The sequence below is a fragment of the Octopus bimaculoides genome, chromosome 22 (genome assembly GCF_046866305.1).
Source record: "Octopus bimaculoides isolate indiv1 chromosome 22, ASM4686630v1, whole genome shotgun sequence".
NCBI lineage: Eukaryota > Metazoa > Mollusca > Cephalopoda > Octopoda > Octopodidae > Octopus > Octopus bimaculoides.
In genome coordinates, this window is record NC_142949.1 from 10,773,988 (window position 1) to 10,794,817 (window position 20,830).

Genomic DNA, 20,830 nt, shown 5'->3' on the forward strand with positions numbered 1-20,830 from the left:
CCACCGTCAGATTGAACTTAAAACCATGCAGTTTTGTTCAAACTGCCCCACCGTCAGATTGAACTTAAAACCATGCAGTTTTGTTCAAACTGCCCCACCGTCAGATTGAACTTAAAACCATGCAGTTTTGTTCAAACTGCTTCACCGTCAGATTGAACTTAAAACCATGCAGTTTTGTTCAAACTGCCCCACCGTCAGATTGAACTTAAAATCATGCAGTTTTGTTCAAACTGCTTCACCGTCAGATTGAACTTAAAACCATGCAGTTTTGTTCAAACTGCCCCACCGTCAGATTGAACTTAAAACCATGCAGTTTTGTTCAAACTGCTTCACCGTCAGATTGAACTTAAAACCATGCAGTTGTGAAGCAAACTTCCTAACCACATACCCAAGCTTTTGTCTGTGTTTCAGAGGCTTTGATCATAAATCTATTTAACAACGACACCTAAAATGATTTGAAATTAATTGCAGAGGGGTATTATTTCATTATTTTCTGTTCAGGCATTTAACTATGTCTGTGTGTGTCTATCGCGTCCCTGAGTAAATATGCTGTGTTTCTTTGTGCACAGGTCAAATGTATTGAAACTCTGCAACAAAGAGCTCCTTTGATGTCATTGGATTAAGACTCTGTCGCAGAAACTCTTGTCATTCGACGCTTTATGTAAAGTTGCTTTGTGAGGAGAGCAAATGTTTACTATTATAAAAGTCAAAGAGACTTTGTATCAATATGTGTACACACACACATACACACAAACTTAAACTCTCACACACACAGACTTAAACATGCACACATAAACTTAAGCATACACACACAAACTTAAATATACACACACACACAAACTTAAACATACACAAACTTAAGCATACATATACACACATACATATACAACACACAAACTTCAACACACACACATGCAAACCTAAGCATACACACATGCACACACAAAACTTAAACATAAACACATACATAGACGTATGCTTAGACACATACATGCACATGCACACACACACACACACACATCAACAAGTTTGCTTCTGATCCCCCCACAAAAAAGATGAGACCATTTGATCCATATTTGCTGTAGAAACTGGTGTGTGTGTGTGTATGTGCATGGTAACAAGCACCTCAAAACAAGCTATAGTCTTTATTTTGTGTGTTTATATTATCATAATTATCTTTTATTATAATTATTATTATTATTATTATTATTATTATTATTATTATTATTATCAACCAACTTCGATGACTGGCACCCATGCTAGTAGAGCACTAACAGCTCCATCCGAGCGTGATCATTGCCAGAGCAGCTGTCTGGCTGCCGTGCCAGTGGCACGTAAATAGCACCATTTGAGCGTAATCGTTACCAGCGTCGCCTTACTGGCACGTGTGCCAGTGGCATGCGAAAAACAATCGAGTGAGGTCATTGCCAGTGCTGCTGGACTGGCTCCTGTGCAGGTGGCACGTAAAAAATACCATTTTGAGTGTGGCCGTTGCCAGTACCGCCTGACTGGCCCTTGTGCCGGTGGCACATAAAAACACCCACTGCACTCTTGGCGTGGTTGGCATTAGGAAGGGCATCCAGCTGTAGAAACTCTGCCAGATCAGATTGGAGCCTGGTGCAGCCATCTGGTTTCACCAGTCCTCAGTCAAATCGTCCAACCCATGCTAGCATGGAAAGCGGACGTTAAACGACGATGATGTTGATCATCATTATTATTATTATTATTATCTTTTTTCTGGCTCTTTACTTTCTGAGTTCAAATGCCACCAAGGGTAAAGTATAAGAAAAAAGGCCATGAAAGCATGCAAAAATGAATGTTAAAATGATTTTTCTTCTTCTTCTTCTTCTTCTTCTTCCACCTCTTCTTCTTCTTCTTCTTCTTCCACCTCTTCTTATTCTTCTCCTTCTTCTTCTTTTTCTTCTTCTTCTTCTTCTTCTTCTTCTTCTTCTTCTTCTTCTTCTTCTTCTTCTTCTTCTTCTTCTTCTTCTTATTGTTCTTCTTTATTAGGTAGTATGATCTCTTCTTCATTCTACAGTAAAATAAATATGGGATTAGATGAATGTGTTAATAGCTATGAGGCTGAGGTGGACCACAAGTTATAGGGTCAGTGACATCACACAGATGGCGAAGGGGCCTTGCCAGAAAGAGAGGAGTGAAGGATGACTAATATGAGCTTCTTTTGCCTTGAAGCTGTCATTCATGACAAACACGGTGGGTCATGTGAATTGAGGGAGTTTGCTGTTAGCTCCTGGCCAGAGGTTAGGCAGGTAGGGTTCCCTATGGATATATCCTGGCTGGAATGGACTGACACTATAAAAGGAACCACAAGATAGGTAAATCATGCTTTTTTTCCCCAAAAAACTACAAGCTGTTTTGGCCTTCGTGTTTTTTCCCTCACCCCTTAGCTGTATGCGGGACCTCACTGACCCCATACTTCCAGGCCACCTCAGCTTCACAATAACTATTCTAACAGAAAGATAAACTAACCCTTTAGCATTTAAACCAGCTATATCCGCCCCCAAATATTCTCCTTGTCTTATAGTGAAACTGAACAGATCAGGTCTCTCACACCTGTTCTTCAATGTCATTCTGAATATAAACAGTCACATCATTGAAATCTCAAAGCTATTAAATTGTACAGGGTTAATTCAAAACAATTTGAATAAATAAGTTTTACATTTGACAGGGTAACCTAAATGCTAAAGGGTTAAAGCTGAATATGTTAAAATTTAATATTGCAAGATAGGTAATGCAATCAACGAGGACTGAACCAATCCTACAAGTACTTTTGGTATTTATAAAAGTGACATGACAGAACATGAAACAGGCATGAAGGAGACGATATTAAAATCTGAACTCATTGATAGAAATAAGATAATGAATATAAATACTCTTGCTGTCCTAGTTTTAAATTGCAACTGCTGTTGTAGGTTAGAGGTTAACAACCTCTTGAAAGAGCCTCTGGTGGATATGTTGAGTCTATATTACTTCATAAGGGGCACAGGGCTGGTTTCCTGATTTTTCTGGTGCATTTCTTCCTCCCCTGGATGGGAGGCTAGTCTGTCGTAGGATTACTCACTTTTGCCAGTTGAGTGAACTGCAGCAACATGAAATGAAGTGTTTTGATCAAGAACACAATGCATTGCTCTGTCCAGGAATTGAAACTGCAATCTTAGGCTCAGGAGCCCAACACTTCTAACCACTAAGCCATGTGCCTCCTTTTTTTTTCTCTTTTTCGAGAAGTGGACTGCATGAAATATGGCTTATTTTTATGTGGGGCCACACAAGTAAAGCAAAATCAGGGTAATTTTTTTGTTTAGGTTTACTATTCAAAAGGTTTCACAGGCCACAGGTTGCTCATGACTACTCTGTAGGGTTGTTGAATTTTCTAGAAATAACAACTAAGTCTCCATCACATCCCACTAAACTATCTCAAAGAGGGAAGGACTATAATTCCTGAAATAAATTCAGTGGCATATACCTCCATACAGTTGTTGACATCAGGTAGCCAAATACAGTGAAAGGGCTTTAAATGTCATACAAGGTGTATACCCAAATATAAAATTACTACTGATTTTATTCACACACACAATGGGCTTCTACACAGTTTCTGCCTACCAAATTCTCTTACTAGGCATGGGCCTTTTGATATAAGTTGAATTCTTCTCTGTAAAGTCCCATATACATGTGATTTCAATTACATATCTGCTCAACCGGGGTTAGCCTAGGGTTAAATAACAAGGACACATTTGGAGATTAAGTGAGGTGAAGAGGTAATTTAAAAGGACTTGAAAAAAGTACATGCTGCATTGTGAACCCCTTATTCTCAAGCTGGATACAGACAGTCCTTGGCTATAATGCTCACTGAGGAAGAACGGGACTTGATAGGAAATGAGGGCCAAAGCAAGTCAAGATAAATGCTTAGAAGCAAGCAAAGGTTAGGGTAACATGATGGAAAGGAAACTTGATCTGTATTTTGTTAGCTTTGTTTGCTTCAGTCATTGGGCTGCAGCAAATGCACACACATGCATGCATGTATGCACACAGCAGGCACCTTTCAGTTTCTGTCTACCAAATCCATTCACAAGGCTTTGTTAGGCCTAGGGATATGGTAGAAGACACTTTCCCAATGTGCCACGCAATAGGACTGAACTCAAAACCTTGTGGCTGGGAAGCAAATGTCTTACCACACAGCCATGCCTGTTGTGCTCAATATTTATTATTTCTTTATATAAACTGGAAGTTAATTATTCCACCCTCATCAAAAAAAAAAAAAAAAAAATCCAGGAAAATCTTAGAACAGAAAAAACAACAAAAGGTTTAAAAAAGATTTAAAAAATACCCAACAACAACAGCAAAATATGAAAGTGGAATTCCTAAAATAATTGAAAGAAACCTGGAAAGTAAAACTTCTTGATGGTCAATCTCCACTAAACATTTTGTCCAAAGTAGTAACAGTTCTGTTAGATTACCACATTATACTTTAGCATTCCAATTACTCCATCACACCTGTAGCCTACAGCAGTGTAGCATAACCAGCCCACTCAAAAAAGTACTTTTGGATCGTAGGGTGATGTGTTGTGCTTGAGGAGACCTATTGAGTCATGTTGTTGTTGGCACTCCGTCGCTTACGACGTCGAGGGTTCCAGTTGATCTGATCAACGGAACAGCCTGCTCGTGAAATTAACGTGCAAGTGGCTGAGTACTCCACAGACACGTGTACCCTTAACGTAGTTTTCGGGGAGATTCAGCGTGACACAGTGTGACAAGGCTGACCCTTTGACTTACAGGCACAACAGAAACAGGAGGAAAATGTGAGAGAAAGTTGTGGTGAAAGAGTGCAGCTGGGTTCGCCACCATTCCCTGCTGGAGCCTTGTGGAGCTTTAGGTGTTTTCGCTCAATAAACACTCACAACGCCCAGTCTGGGAATCGAAACCGTGATCCTATGACCGCGAGTCAGCTGCCCTAACCACTGGGCCATTGTGCCTCCACATTGAGTCATGTACATCAATAGCAAAATCAAACCACAATCAAATGGAAATTGTAGTTGTGGCTGATGCCAGCGCTGCCTGACTGGCTCCCTGTGCTGGTGGCACATAAAAAGCACTATCCAAATGTGGTTGATGCCAGCCCCCTCCCTCTGATTGGCTCCTGTGCCAGTTGCACGTAAAAAGCACCCACTACACTCTCGGAGTTGTTAGCATTAGGAAGGGCATCCGGCTGTAGAAACACTGCCAGATCAGACAGGAGCCTGGTGCAGCCTCCTAGCTTCTCAGACCCCAGTTGAACCGTCCAACCCATGCCAGCATGGAAAACAGATGTTAAACGATGATGATGATTTATTCACATTCTTTTGAATTAACCATGCATTATCTTGTAGCCTTGAGATTTTGATGAACTGATTATTTTTAAAATGACATTATAGGCTAGGTGTGAGAGGCCAGATTTGGATGGTTTAGCCATACAACAGGTAGAATATTTGGGCCAGATCTGGCTGGTTTAACCTCTTAGCATTCAGATTTCTCTGTCAAATGTAATGCTTATTTATTCACACTGTTTTGAATAGATCATGCAATATCTAGTAGGACTAAGATTTCATTGATATGGTTGTTTATCTTCAAAATGACATTGTAGGTGTAAGGGACCAGATCTGGTTAGTTTGAACATAAAATGGGTAGAAAATTTGGGCCGGATGTGGCTAGTTTAACCATTAGCATTCAAATTTCTCTGTCAAATGTAATGCTTATTTATTCGCATTGTCTTTAATCAACCATGCAATATTTCGTAGGTCTAAGGTCTTGTTGATGTGATTGTTTATTTTTAGAATGACATTGTAGGGCAAGTGTGAGAGGCCAGATCTTGTTGCTTTGAACATAAGACAGAAAGAATATCTGGGCGGGATATGGTTGGTTTAAATATTAAAGGGTTAAATTCCCATAACTAGCAGAGGACTGTTTTATGATATGATTAGAGTTGATACCAAACATGTCATCATCCTCACTTAACATCTGTCTTCCATGATGGCATGGGTTAGACTGCTGCCATGCCTATAAATGATATCACAACAGATATCTTTATATATTGCAAACAGAGCAGATATCAATATGTTTATAAGTAATATTACTACACACAATTATACAGATGAAAATAGCTTTGATAAAGCACAAAGTATTTAGAGATATTGATGCAACTAATGATGATGAATTAAGAATTTATATTGCTAATTGTGTGTGTGTGTGTATGTATATATATATATATATACATACATACACACTCACATGTGTGCATGCACACATACACATATATAAGAGTATGTATACACACTAACAGACATGCACATACAGTATATGTGTATACAGTTTATAAATATAACTATGGATACAGCAACATACTTGAATTAGCAATGGTAAATTAAAAGCATCCCCACCCCCATAATGAAATCAAAGACTGGGAGAAACAGAATCTACAGAGAGATTATAAAGATTAGTGAGATTAAAGGAAATAGAAAAACAAACTGGATTTATTTCTATTTAAGCTGTTATTACCAAACTAAAACATAATTATGTTGCACTGAGATTGCATTGGATATTCATATCACTATACCACATGGTACAGTATGGTGTATGATAGAGCTGTAGTAATACAGGGTACTGTCTGGTATAATATGGTAGAGCTGTAGTACTATAGGGGTGCTGTCTGGTATAATATGGTGTATGGTAGAGCTGTAGTACTATTGGGTACTGTCTGGTATAGTATGGTAGAGCAGGGACACTGTCTGGTATAGTATGGTGTATGGTAGAGATGTAGTACTGTAGGGATACTGCCTGATATAGTATGGAGTATACCAGAGCTGTAGTACTATAGGGGTACTTTATGGTACAGTATGGAGTATGGTAGAGCTGTAGTACTATAGGGGTACTGTCTGGTACAGTATGGTATATGGTAGAGATGTAGTACTGTAGGGGTACTGCCTGATATAGTATGGAGTATACCAGAGCTGTAGTATTATAGAGGTACTTTGTGGTACAGTATGGTAGAGCTTTAGTACTGTTGGGATACTCTATAGTACAGTGTATGGTAGAACTGTAGGGTTACTTTATGGAGCATAGTAGAGCTGTCATACTATAGGTGTAGTGGTACCATGTTATTGATATAACTGTAGTGTGTTATTCTTTTATGCACAACTACAAATTCCTTTCTATTCAACTAGGATCTTTGTGGCAGTTTTTTTAAATAAAATATCAATGCTTGGTTTAATCTATTCTTGTAGAAAACAATTAAGCAAGCTTTTTGTTGTTCTTGTCACTGTTGTTTGAGAACGTGCTATTTATTCCTGCTTAGAAGCAATAATCTGAAGAGATTTTTGAAATCAAACTTTGCAGACATGATGTTTTACTCAGCATTCATTATTTTATTGTGATTGATTGAGATTTAGATTTAACCTGGATAACAGAATTTCTATTTTCACATTACTGAAGCCATATATTAACACACAGACACACACACACTCTTTAACATATTTGCAGTCACTACCACAGTCAAAATATTAATAAACCTCACTCGACTGATGCTATTTCACCATCTTTTATCCTCTTTTTCTCGTTTTTTGTTACCTGTCCATTAGTTCTCTTCTCTCTCAGATTAAACCAGCATCCAATTTTTCATAATTGCATCTGTTTCCTAAAATCCTTTGATTCTAGCCCCCCTGAGACTGTTCCTGGTTCTCTGGTTCAAATTCCCTGTTTTAAAATAATCTAAATTAAAAGCTTTCATCAAAATTTCATGTTAATTTACATTCCAAACACCAGCATAGTAATGACAAAATTAATTTAGAGGTAGCATATTTCAACGAAATATGGTATATTTTTAACATCAGTTTATTAATGACAAAGTTATTTTACCAAATTCTTTGTTATTTTCAAGATTAATTTAAATACAGGCAGTATATATCAACAGAAATATGGTAACAAAAGTGTTAGTGATCTAAATTAAAGGCCTCCTTCGAGATTCCATGTTAATTTGTGCTTATAACATCAGTTGATTAATGACAGTTATTTTACTAAATTCTTTGTTATTTTCAAGATTAACTAAAACAAAATGAGTGTGTTTTAACAAATATGGTAACAAAAAGGTTAACAGTTGTTCTGTCACTATTAAGGTGACAGTTCTAGGAAACACTATTGTACTTGGAAACAGGTGATGGTTGTAGAAAATCTGCTTTAATGAATTCTGTCTGACCCATGCAAGCATGGAAAAGTGAATGCGTAAATGGTGATGATAGCATTAGTAGCAGCAGCAGCAGCAGCAGCAGTAGTAGTAGTAGTAGTAATAGTAGTAGTAGTAACCTTACCATCTTAAACAAGTAACGAACACATTGGTTAATGTAGTTAACTGCTTGGTTAAAAAGAAGCAAGAAAAACTGGTATGATTATAATTGAAATCGTAGGTCTGCTCAACAAGAACCTGCCTAGGGTTAAACACCATCACCACTACCAACAACAACAACATAATTTGCAGAGTGACATTTGAAACTGTCGTGTATTTCTATTTAGGTTTCTAATTTTAGGATTAAAATCTGAGATTATTTTCCAAACAGACAAAAGAACCATGTATGGTTTCTCTAGAATTCAGCGCCATCTGTTGACAATAACATACTTGAGATTGTGTTACAGCATTGGTGAAGTTCTGTTTCCTATCAATAGGCAAATTCTCTTGGAGATCTGTCTAGAAACCATCTCCGACCAAATTCCATTCTTTGGCCAACAATTATGCCACTTCATGTCTTTCTCAAACTCCAGTTGGTATTTCTCTCTCAAATGCCATTTCACTTCTAATCTCTCTCTCTCTTTCTCTTCTCTCTCTCTTTCCCTTCTCTCTCTCTCTTTCCCTTCTCTCTCTCTCTTTCTCTTCTCTCTCTCTTTCCCTTCTCTCTCTCTCTTATATAAATGTATGTGTGTATTTAAGTATGTGTGTGCATGTGTATATATAAATGTGTGTGTGTGTGTGTGCATATGTATATATGTGTGTGTGTGTGTGCATATGTATATATAAATGTGTGTGTGTATGTGCATATGTATAAATGTCCGTGTGTGCATATGTATGTATATATAAATGTGTGTGTATGCATATATATATATAAATGTGTGTGTGTATGCATATATATATACATAAATGTGTGTGTGTGCATATGTATATATGAATGTGTGTGTGTGCATATGTATATATGAATGTGTGTGTGTGTGTGCATATGTATATATGAATGTGTGTGTGTGTGCATATGTATATATAAATGTGTGTGTGTGTGTGTGCATATGTATATATAAATGTGTGTGTGTGTGTGCATATGTATATATAAATGTGTGTGTGTGTATGTATATATAAATGTGTGTGTGCATACGTATATATATAAATGTGTGTGCATATGTATGTGTGTGTGTGTGTGCATATATATAAATGTGTGTGCATACGTATATATAATGTGTGTGTGCATACATATATATGTGTGTGTGTGTATGCATATGTATATATGTGTGTGTGTGTATGCATATGTATATATAAATGTGTGTGTGTCTGCATATGTATATATAAATGTGTGTGTATGCATATGTATATATAAATATGTGTGTGTGTGTGCATATGTATATATAAATGTGTGTGTGTGTGTGTGTATATATATAAATGTGTGTGTGCATACATATATATATGTGTGCATACGTATATATAAATGTGTGTGGGTGCATATGTATATATAAATGTGTGCGTGTATGCATATGTATATATAAATGTGTGCGTGTATGCATATGTATATATAAATGTGTGTGTGCATATGTATATATAAATGCATGTGCATATGTATATATATATATATATGTGTGTGTGTATATGTATATGCATGTGTGCATATGTATATGCATGTGTGCATATGTATATGCATGTGTGCATGTGTATATAAATAAATGCGTGTGTACAGATGCATACACATCAACGTCTCCCCCCCCCCCCACTACTGCCACTAATTCTCTCTCCGATTCCACAAACCTCCAACTGCCGTCGTCTCCTCGGTCATTGTTCTTTCGTCACAATCGCCAGAGCTTTTGTCTTTCATTCCTCTGAAAGCTCTCTCTTTCTTCAAACCACATCGGAATATGGTAGTGCTGGCATCTTCAGGTTGGTGGTGGTGGTGGTGGTGGTGGTAGGGGTGACGGTGTCTATAGTATTGTAATGAGTGTGGAAGTGGTTCTCTCGTGGGTGTGGTGGTGATGGTGATAATATAATTGTAGTGGGAGGGAGGGAATGGTGGGATAGCAAGGTGGTGGTGGTGGTAGTGGTGATACTGGTGGTGGTTATAGTAGTGGCCTTAGTAGTTGTGGTGGTAGTGGTGGTTGTAAATGGTTGTGGTGATGGTTCTGGTAGTATAAATACACTGAACTGCGAGACATGTGTGACTGAACTATGTTTTAATTTAATTATGCCAGAGATAAATTTTGATAAATCTGATAAAGTCAATTTCTTGGATGCACTTTGACCACAGTCTATGGGTCGTTGTCATGTCTTCTGGTAGTGGGCAGATCCTGCACATCAAGACTGTAGAGCATGACATGTTCAACACTGTGTATGCCCTCCATGGGTGTTCAAAACGGCCATACACTGTTGGCACATAGAGCGCATGAGGTGATTCACAAAAGCCATTGGCACCTGTGCTTACACCCTTAGGAAAGCCGCCTCCAGTTTCAGCTGTCTGGATTTTATCCCACAGGTGTTCAGTTGGGTTCAAATCTGGGCTGAGAGCCGGCCACGGCATGGTTCTGATGTTGTGCTACCGCAGGAAGTCCATGGTGACCCTGACCATGTGCTGGAACATGTGGCTGTGGTGACGTGCGAAGAAGGGCACAATGTGAGGTCTTAGGATCTGGTCAATGTAGCGCTGTGCTGTGATGCCATTCCCTCTGCCTGCACCAACATTTTGGAACACATGGGGCCCAGTTCTCTGATTCATGCATATAGCACCCCAAACCATGATGTTTTGGCCACCCTATGCATCTCTCTCCATGGCACATGTCTCTCTGTAGTGTTCACCCTGCCACACCCTCACTCTGCCATCCGAAGTGGAAACACAGGACCTCCATTGTTGATGCCACCAACTTTGGTGCTGTGTAGCCCACTGTAGTCGTACCTGACAGTGGTGGGCAGTGAGGACTGGCCCTCGAGCAGGACAACAGCAACACAGGTGGTTGGTGGCCAGTTGATGTTGTACTGTATTGCTGCTGATGGATTGCTGTCCAGTGCCAATGGTCTTGCAAGCTGTCATGCTGGCCGATCTGAAGCAATCATAGAGGTGTTGCAGGTGGATATGAAGCAGTCCTGACTAGGTGTGGTCACCAGGGGGTGCCCTCTGCGGGCACAGTCTGCAGTGCTGTTGATGTTGTTGCATCGCTGTTGCAGGCAACAGATGGTGCTGACATGGACGTTGTAAGCTTTCGCAACAACCAGGGCACACTGCCCTGCTTGCAATTGGCTGATAGCTTGTTCTCTCTGCACTGCTGATAAGTGGGTGGAGGCGTAATGGCCCATAGGATCGCGGTTTCGATTCCCAGACCGGGCGTTGTGAGTGTTTATTGAGCGAAAACACCTAAAGCTCCACGAGGCTCCAGCAGGGAATGGTGGCGAACCCTGCTGTACTCTTCCACCACAACTTTCTCTCACTCTTACTTCCTGTTTCTGTTGTGCCTGTAATTCATAGGGTCAGCCTTGTCACACTGTGTCACACTGAATATCTCCGAGAACTACGTTAAGGGTACACGTGTCTGTGGAGTGCTCAGCCACTTGCACGTTAATTTCACGAGCAGGCTGTTCCGTTGATCAGATCAACTGGAACCCTCGACGGAGTGCCAACAACAGCTGATAAGAGGGTCATACCTGATGTGTCCAAATTATGAATGCAAGGAATGCAGTTCAAGTTGATTTTTATACCTATAACCTCCACAAGATGCATGTGCATTTTGGTTTTCATGACAATTGTTTGTGACTGCCACCCACAGCATTTAACGCAGCTGCATTTTGGCTTCTCATTTCAGGGAAAGTTACCTGCAATTTGGGTCTCAACCATGAACCAGCATGTCTTGGAATATTTACACTTACATCCCTGCAATTTTCAGAATTTACCATATAAAAATGACATTTGAAAAAATTGTGTTTCTTTTGCTGTTCAGTGTATTAGTAATGGTAGTAGTAGTAGTAGTAGTAATAGTAGTAGTAGTAGTAGTAGTGGTTGTACTTCTCTGTTTATAAAGTTCATACCTTTTGATATTCTGCAAACCTTTTCGTAAAATTCTGGAATCCCAAAACTTTTGTAATCTGAAAAATTTCTGGATGTTTCCTGTTTCACACACTGTCAAATTTTATTGAAAATTTCTGCACCAAATGCTGTTTTTCATGCCAATTACTAAAATTGTAGCCATTTTGGGGAAAAACATTAATAATAAAAATGCTATGAATTTTTAAAGATTGTAGTTGCTATGGGAACAAATACTAATACCAAATTGTGGATTTCTGCAATGTTGAGAATGGACTAAAATTACTGATGAATTAAAATTACACAGTAATTTCATCATCATGATGATGAAATTACTGTGTAATTTTAATTCATCAGTAATTTTAGTCCATTCTCAACATTGCAGAAATCCACAATTTGGTATTAGTATTTGTTCCCATAGCAACTAATTGAAGCCGTAATAGGATTAGGATTAAGAATTAAGAGTTAGGGTCTGCAGTAAAAAGCACTCATGCCAGTGCCACATTAAAAGCATTCAGCACGCTCTGTAAAGTGGTTGGCGTTAGGAAGGGCATCCAGTTGTAGAAACCCTGGTGCAGCTCTCCTGCTTGCCAGCTCTGGTCAAACTGTCCAACCTAAGCCAGAGTGGAAAATGGACACTAAATGATAATGATGATGATGATGATGAAGTTGATGTTTTTGGTCTTTTTTGTTAAAAATTTTTCATGTCTAAAAGTTTTGTTATGTCTTTTTTTTAATTAATTTCTCAAAAAATAAGTTGTGATATTCATAATGTTGTGTATCAAGGACAGATGCTTATAATGTTTGGTCCTTTTAATACCACCCTCATCCAAGAATACTCTTGGTTCCATGATACAAATTTCCTAATTTAAATCGATTTTAATTAAAACCCACCAAGAAAGATTCATGTTAATTTATGTTCCAAATATCAACTTAATAATGACAGTTATTTTACTAAATTCTTTATTTTCAAAATGAATCGAAACCAAAGCAGAATATTTCAACAGAAATATAAGAAAAGGGTCAAGGTGATCTAAATTAAAATCTTCCATCAAAATTTCATGCTTCACAGCATTTCTGATGGCGAGAATCACCAGGGAGTGTTTGCATAATTTGAGCTGAACAAATACCACACAGGGTATTTTTATTACAAAGCCCTGTTTTTTCGTTTTTTCATTGATGCTGATACTTCACACATATACACTGAAGAATTATGTGTGACATGACCAACCAGACTATTCGGTGTTGTTATATATCACTAATCACAATGCACTTTGCATCATTTTAGTCTTTCAATGACACCACCTTGCTGGCTAGACAACTTGCCCTACCTTAAAATTGCTGGCCTTGTGCCAAAATTTGAAACCATTATTATTATTATTATTATTATGAAGGTGGTGAGCTAGCAGAATTTTTAGCATGGTGGACAAAATGCTTAGCAATATTTCTAGATGTTATGTTCTAAATGTTATGTTTTTAATAATGACAGCTACTTTAGTAACTTCGTTATTTTCAATATTAATTGAAGCAAAGTGTATTTTAACAGAAATATGGTAACAAAAGGGTTAAAGTGATTGAAATCAAAACCTTCGGTCAAATTTCATGTGTTCCAAATACCAACCTAATAATGACAAAGTTATTTTACTAAACACTTAATTATTTTCAAAATTAATTGAAACACACCCCAGTTGATCCGATCAACGGAACAGCTTGCTCATGAAAGTGGCTGAGTACTCCACAAACATATATACTGGAGATTCAGCATGACATAGAATGTGATAAGGCTGGCTCCTTTGAATTACAGGTACCACTCATTTTTACCGGCTGAGTAGACTGTAGCAGTGGAGGCGCAATGGCCCAGTGGTTAGGGCAGCGGACTCACGGTCGTTGTGAGTGTTTATTGAGCGAAAACACCTAAAGCTCCATGAGGCTCCGGCAGGGGATGGTGGCGAACCCTGCTGTACTCTTTCACCACAACTTTCTCTCACATTTTCCTCCTGTTTCTGTTGTGCCTGTAAGTCAAAGGGTCAGCCTTGTCACACTGTGTCACGCTGAATCTCCCCGAAAACTACGTTAAGGGTACACGTGTCTGTGGAGTACTCAGCCACTTGCACGTTAATTTCACGCGCAGGCTGTTCCGTTGATCAGATCAACTGGAACCCTCGACGTCGTAAGTAATGGAGTGCCAACAAGACTGTAGCAATGTGAAATAAGTGTCTTGCCCAAGGATATAACACAGCACCAGGTATTGAACTCTTGATCTTACAATTATGAGCTGAATACCCTCACCACTAAGCTATGTGCCTTCAGATTAATTAGAGTCTTACGCAACTAATTAATATTTTGTGATTTTGCAGGCATCCAATGGCCCACCGGAAGACATCTTTCAAATTGGAGCCATCTTCTAAGATATCTGAAGACAAAACTCAAAGAAATGGCTCAACATTGGAGAAGACTTCACCAATTCGTTGCAAACAACAGAAACATATTCTCCTGGTTGTGTTTGTCTCGCTCATTATAGATCTTCTGGCATTTACATTGCTTCTGCCTTTACTACCATCCATTCTTGATTACTACCAGCAACATGATCGGGTAATCGCAGATTTCATTATTTTCTTTTTTTTTTATATTGATGTTCTTGAATTGTTATTGCTATGTTTACTGAGAGGTGGCTTTATTATTATTATTATTATTATTATTAAGGCAGTGAGCTGTCGCTATGTCCTGAGTTCAAATTCTGCCGAGGTCGACTTTGCCTTTCATCCTTTTGGAGTAGATAAATTAAGTACCAGTTGCATACTGGAGTCAATCTAATCGACTGCCTCCCCACTCCCCAAAAATTTCGGGCCTTGTGCCTAGAGTAGAAAAGATTATTATTATTATTATTATCATTATTATTATCATTATTATTATTATTAGGAACGTTAGCATGCTGGGCAAAATGCTTAGCGGTATTTTCGTCTGTCTTTACATTCTGAGTTCAAATTCCACCGAGGTCAACTTTGCCTTTCATCCTTTTGGGGGACGATGAAATAAGTAGCAGTTACGCACTGGGGTCGACGTAATCGACTATCCCCTTTCCCCCCAAAATTTTCAAGGCCTTGTGCTTAGAGTAGAAATAATAATAATGATAGTTATTATTATTATGAAGATGGTGAGCTGGCGGAATCACTAGCGCACCAAGCGAAATGCCTAGTGGTGTTTTGTCCATCTTCAAGTTCTCAGTTCAAATTACGCCCAAGTCGACTTTGCCTTTCATCCTTTCGGGGTCGATAAAATAAGTACCAGTTGAGTCCTGGGGATCGTTGTAATCAACTATCTCCCTCCCCAAAATTTCAGGCCTTGTGCCTATAGTAGAAGGGATTATTATTATTATTATTATTATTATTATTATTATTATTATGAAGGCAGCAAGCTGGCAGAATCATTAGCACACAGCATTACTCCTCATCATGAGAGTAACAGTGACTATGTTGAGAAGTAGGGATGTGATCCACAGAGGACCAGCTTCATTTTGATGTATGATGCATGTTCCTGTGTTGGTAATTATACTCGTCCTAAACAAAATAGCATTACTTTTTTGACTCACCTTCGTATATATATATATATATATATATATATATATATATATATAATACAAAGAATATATATACATGTATACACACATATATGTACATACTTACATCTACATGTGTATATATATGCATATCAGGGTACAGGACGTTAGAACAATGAACTACAGACAACAGAACGAGCACATAGGAAAACGGAAAGCCACTTGGAATATTCCTTCATCAGCTGTCTCTATTTTAACTAGACGTTTCGAAGATAAGACAGAATGTACTCTAGAATAGTCTCTTCCTGAGTAGTGGATCAGCCCACTACACAGAGGATTCCAAGGTGGCAAACATGTATATATATATTCTTTATATTATTACATTATTGAACGCACACGTCCTTTTTTGCAAGTAAGTCTACTATATATATATATATATATATATATACATACATACATATATACATACATATATATATATATTCTTTTATTTGTTTCAGTCATTTTGACTGCAGCCATGCTGGAGCACCACCTTGAAGTGTTTTAGTCAAACAAGTCGACCCCCAGGACTTATTCTTTGTAAGCCTTGTACTAGAATGTGATCTGGCCTAGTACGTAAGCCTGGCCCACATATTCTACCTGTTTTCTGTTCAAACTGGCTAGATCTGGCTTCTCACACCTACACTACAATATCAGTCTAAATATATACAATCATACCTCCAAAATTTCAAAACTATGAGATAATGCATAATTGATTCAATGTAATGTAAATAGATAAGCATTACTTTTGAGAGAGTAATTTGAAAACAAAAGGGCAAATGGGTTTGCCTGGTTTCTAAAGTATCAATACTTTATGGCCCAATTCACATCTAGGGAGTCACCTTAATAAACATTACTCCTTGAAACTTATCTCTATTGTGCCATGAGTCTACTTATCTACTTGCTTACTCGTGTGATAAACCAGGCAAATCGATTAGGTTACAAGTAAGTGGAACATACTCTTTCGTTAAGTCTTTTAATGACATTAATATGGTTGGTCAACTTAATTTGTTGTTCGTTTTTAACTGCACCAATTGATTTTTGCATGGCTTTAGCAAAATCCACTCTGGTTCAAATATTCTTGGCCAAATTGTAAACAGCGCTGGCCATGTGGAACCGAACATAGACTGCAGGATTGGAAAGGTAGTAGCAGTGTTTCCAAACATATGCTTTGTATCTGAGTAGCCTCAAACATCAGCACTGATATGAAATTTCGTCTAGCACCATTGTTCTTCTTATCACAATCTGTACCTTTCTGTTATAGGCACAAGGTTTGAAATTTTGGAGTTGATTCCATCGACTTCCAGCGCTCAACTAGTACTTAATTTATTAATATCGAAAGGATGAAAAGTAAAGCTGTGCTCTGCAACTTGTGTGCCACGAGATGATGCTAGGTGTGTCACAAAGTAACCTGAATATCATTTTGTCTCCTATACTTCTAGTTACATTTTTAGTTCATGTGTGCCACTGAATTTTGAAAAGAATACAAGTGCCCCACAAGTGAAAAATGGTTGTGGAGCCCTGAGGGGAAAGTCAACCTCAACAGTATTTGAACCCAGAACATAAAACCAAAAGAAATGCTATTCAGCATTTTGCCTGGCGTGCTAGCAATTCTGTCAGTTTGCCAAAAGGGATTCTTTCTAGTTTTGGCACAAGGCCAGCAAGTTCAGGGGAGTGGGTAAGTCATTTATATTGCCCCCACCTCCAGTGTTCAGCTGGTACTTATTTCATTGATCCTGAAAGGATGATAGGCAAAGCTGACCTCTGTAACTTTGACCTCAATCTGACCTCTCTCTTTCTCTATCTCCTTATGCCTTGGTCACCCTCTTGACCTTTTTCTCTCTATACATCCCTCCTTTCCCCTCTCTTTCTTTGACTACTTCCCCCTTCTCTCATTCTTGACCACCACCACCCCCTCTATTTCCTAATTCACTCTTCCTCTCTTCTCTTTCCTTCTCTCCTCATCCTTCACCTCACCTATTTCCCCCCCTCCCCTTTTGATTCCTGCATTTCTCTTCCCTCCTTCACAATCACCTGACTCACTGACTGACTCCCATTGCCTCTCCTCTAATTCAATAACCATCTTCCCTCAATTTCAGACTCACTGACTCACTCTCTGACTCCCATTGCCTCTCCTCTAATTCAATAACCATCTTCCCTCAATTTCAGACTCACTGACTCACTCCCATTGCCTCTCCTCTCATTCAATAACCATCTTACCTCAATTTCAGACTCACTGACTCACCATCTGACTCCCATTGCCTCTCTTCTAATTCAATAACCATCTTCCCTCAATTTCAGAGCATTATTTATCGCAGTTTAGAAGAAGCTGTCCGATACTTCCAGACTTTGGTTGGAATTCCAAACAATGTCAAATGGAACACAGTTCTGTTTGGAGGTCAGTATTTTGCAGAACCTCTTCTTTTTTTTTGTTCAATGCACCTTGTTTGTTTTTTCACAGCTTTGTGTGTTGTTTTTTTAAATATTTGTGTGTGTGTGTGTGTGTGAGTGACTGTGTGTATGCATGTGTGTGCATGCATTTGTATGTATGACTGTGTATGCATATATATGTGTATTATGTGTGCACGTGTGTTTAGTTTGCTTTTAGCCTTCCCATCTAAAGCCTGGCTAGAGCACTACCATCATCACCATCATCATCAGCATCGTCACCATCATCATCAGCATCGTCACCATCATCATCAGCATCGTCATCATCACCACCATCATCATCATCACCATCATCATCATCAGCATCGTCATCATCACCACCATCATCATCATCATCACCATCATTATTCTCATCCTCCTCCTCCTCATCATCATCATTATCACCATTATTATCCTTTTCATCTTCATCACCATCATTATCCTCTTCACCGTCGTCTTCTTCTTCATTATCTTCATCATTCTCCTCCTCCTCCTCTCCATGCTGTGTTGAATGGGTGGTCACAATCCAAGTCCTTTCTTAATGGGAGCCACTCATATGTGTTATTTTGGCTTGGATTCTATGGCTGGATGCTCTTTTACAGAATGCAGTGAATGCCATTTTCTTGTGGTGCCATCACTGAAGAAGTCTTGCTATGCCCTCACCAAGACAGGACTAAAAAGACCTCAGCACCTGATTCTTTTTCCACTCACGTGCCACCCTCTTTTGCTTTCTGGCACATTAGACAACCTGAGCTTCCGTACCCTTACAGGTGGAATGTATAAAAAATGTTCATATACAAAAAGCAACAACAACCTGTAAATGTAGAAAGTTTTTCTTTACACTATACAAACTAATGAGAATGATTTAACCCTTTTTATGCAAACCCCACCTGAGACTGCCTCTGGTTCTGTGATATAAAATTTCTGCTAAAAGTAATTTAAATTAAACCCTTCTATCAAAATTCCATGCTGATTTATGTTTCAAGTACAAGATTAATAATTACAAAGTTAATTTACTAAATTCTTAATTATATTCAGAATTGAAACAAAAACATGTTTTAACAGAAATATACCTATTTTTTTAATCTTTGGTTGTATTGTTTACATGGATGTATTCCTATATGAAATATCTTAACTTTCAACGCTGGCTCTAAATTCTGCAGGAAAAATCTGTAGAGATACACTCAAAAAATGAAAACAATGCACTGCTAACACCAAAAGTAAAACATAGTATTGACTGATAAACTTTTGATATACTTGGTAGCATATTCATCGTCGTCATCATTTAACATCTGCCTTCCATGCTAGCATGGGTTGGACGGTCAGACAGGAACTAGCTAGGTAGGAAGCCTGCACCATACATCTATGTCTGTTTTGCCATGGTTTTTACGGCTGAATGCCGTTCCTAACATCAACCACCCGACAGAGTGGGCTGAGTGCGTTTTATGTTGCGCCAGCACAAGCAAGGTCAGTTTTGACCTGGTTTTTACAGCTGGATGCCCTTCTAAATGCCAACCACTTTACAGTTTGGACTGGATGCTTTTTTTTTTTTTTTAAGTGGCACCTACACTGGTTTATGGTTTCAAAATTAAATACAGTGTCCCTAGCAATTGATATTGACAAAGGGGTTAAACACAGCTGAAGTCTTGTATTGTTTCATTTATTTATGTAGGTAGGAGAGAGAGAGAGAAAGAGAGATGACTGTATCTACATTACTGTCAATGATCTCAATACCTCTTGGTTGCAAGCATACACCGAGTGGAGAACGGCATGGCTGGAGGGAGCTGAATCTCAAAGAATTTTTATATTTTGTTTTTATTTCATTTAATTTATTATTTTTCATATCTTTTTTTTTTTTATCTTACTTCTATTTGGATGCTTTCCAACCACCTGAGATGGCACCCCAGCAGCATGTGGCACTTATGACAGTTTCCCTCGGTGCCACTATCTTCAGCTGGCTCTGAATGAGAAGTAACTTTATCAGTGTTTTTCTTCTTTGTGGTGTGGCACCAACATCTTCAAACTGTTCTGCTTCTTTCTCTTCTCTTTCAGTCTCTTGGCATACAAGCATATAGTGTGTGTGTGTATTATAGGTGTGTGGGTAAGGAGTTTCCTTTGCAACTGGGCAGTTTTCAGTTCAGTCCCACTGTGTAGCACCTTAGGCAAGTATCTTCTTCCATAGCCCCAGGCTGACCAAAGAGTTATGAGTGGACTTAGTAGATGGAAACTGAAAGAAGCCCTTCATATACATGTGTGTGTTTATATACATGGAGGCGATGGCAAGTGACTGAGACCTTTTGTGATATGCTGTGCTTGAGAAGACTTGTCAATCCAAGGGAAATTGTAGTCATGGCCGATGCTGGAGCCACATGACTGGCACCTATGCTGGTGGCACATAAAATGCACCCATTACACTCTTGGAGTGGTTGGCGTTAGGAAAGGCATCCTGCTGTAGAAACCATTCCAAATCAGACTGAAACTTGGTACAATTCTCCAGCTTACCAGTTTCTGT

General features: G+C 38.6%; 1 protein-coding gene across 1 annotated transcript in view; it reads left to right on the plus strand.

Annotated features, from left to right (window-relative positions):
* LOC106872988 (solute carrier family 75 member 1) overlaps positions 1-20,830 on the plus strand; it is a 92,285-nt gene that overhangs the window by 13,547 nt on the left and 57,908 nt on the right. The window contains exons 2-3 of the mRNA XM_089339706.1: positions 14,654-14,888; positions 18,193-18,289. Of these exons, the coding sequence (XP_089195832.1) occupies positions 14,661-14,888; positions 18,193-18,289 (325 nt within the window). The 5' untranslated portion in view covers positions 14,654-14,660. The remainder of the gene's footprint in view (positions 1-14,653; positions 14,889-18,192; positions 18,290-20,830) is intronic.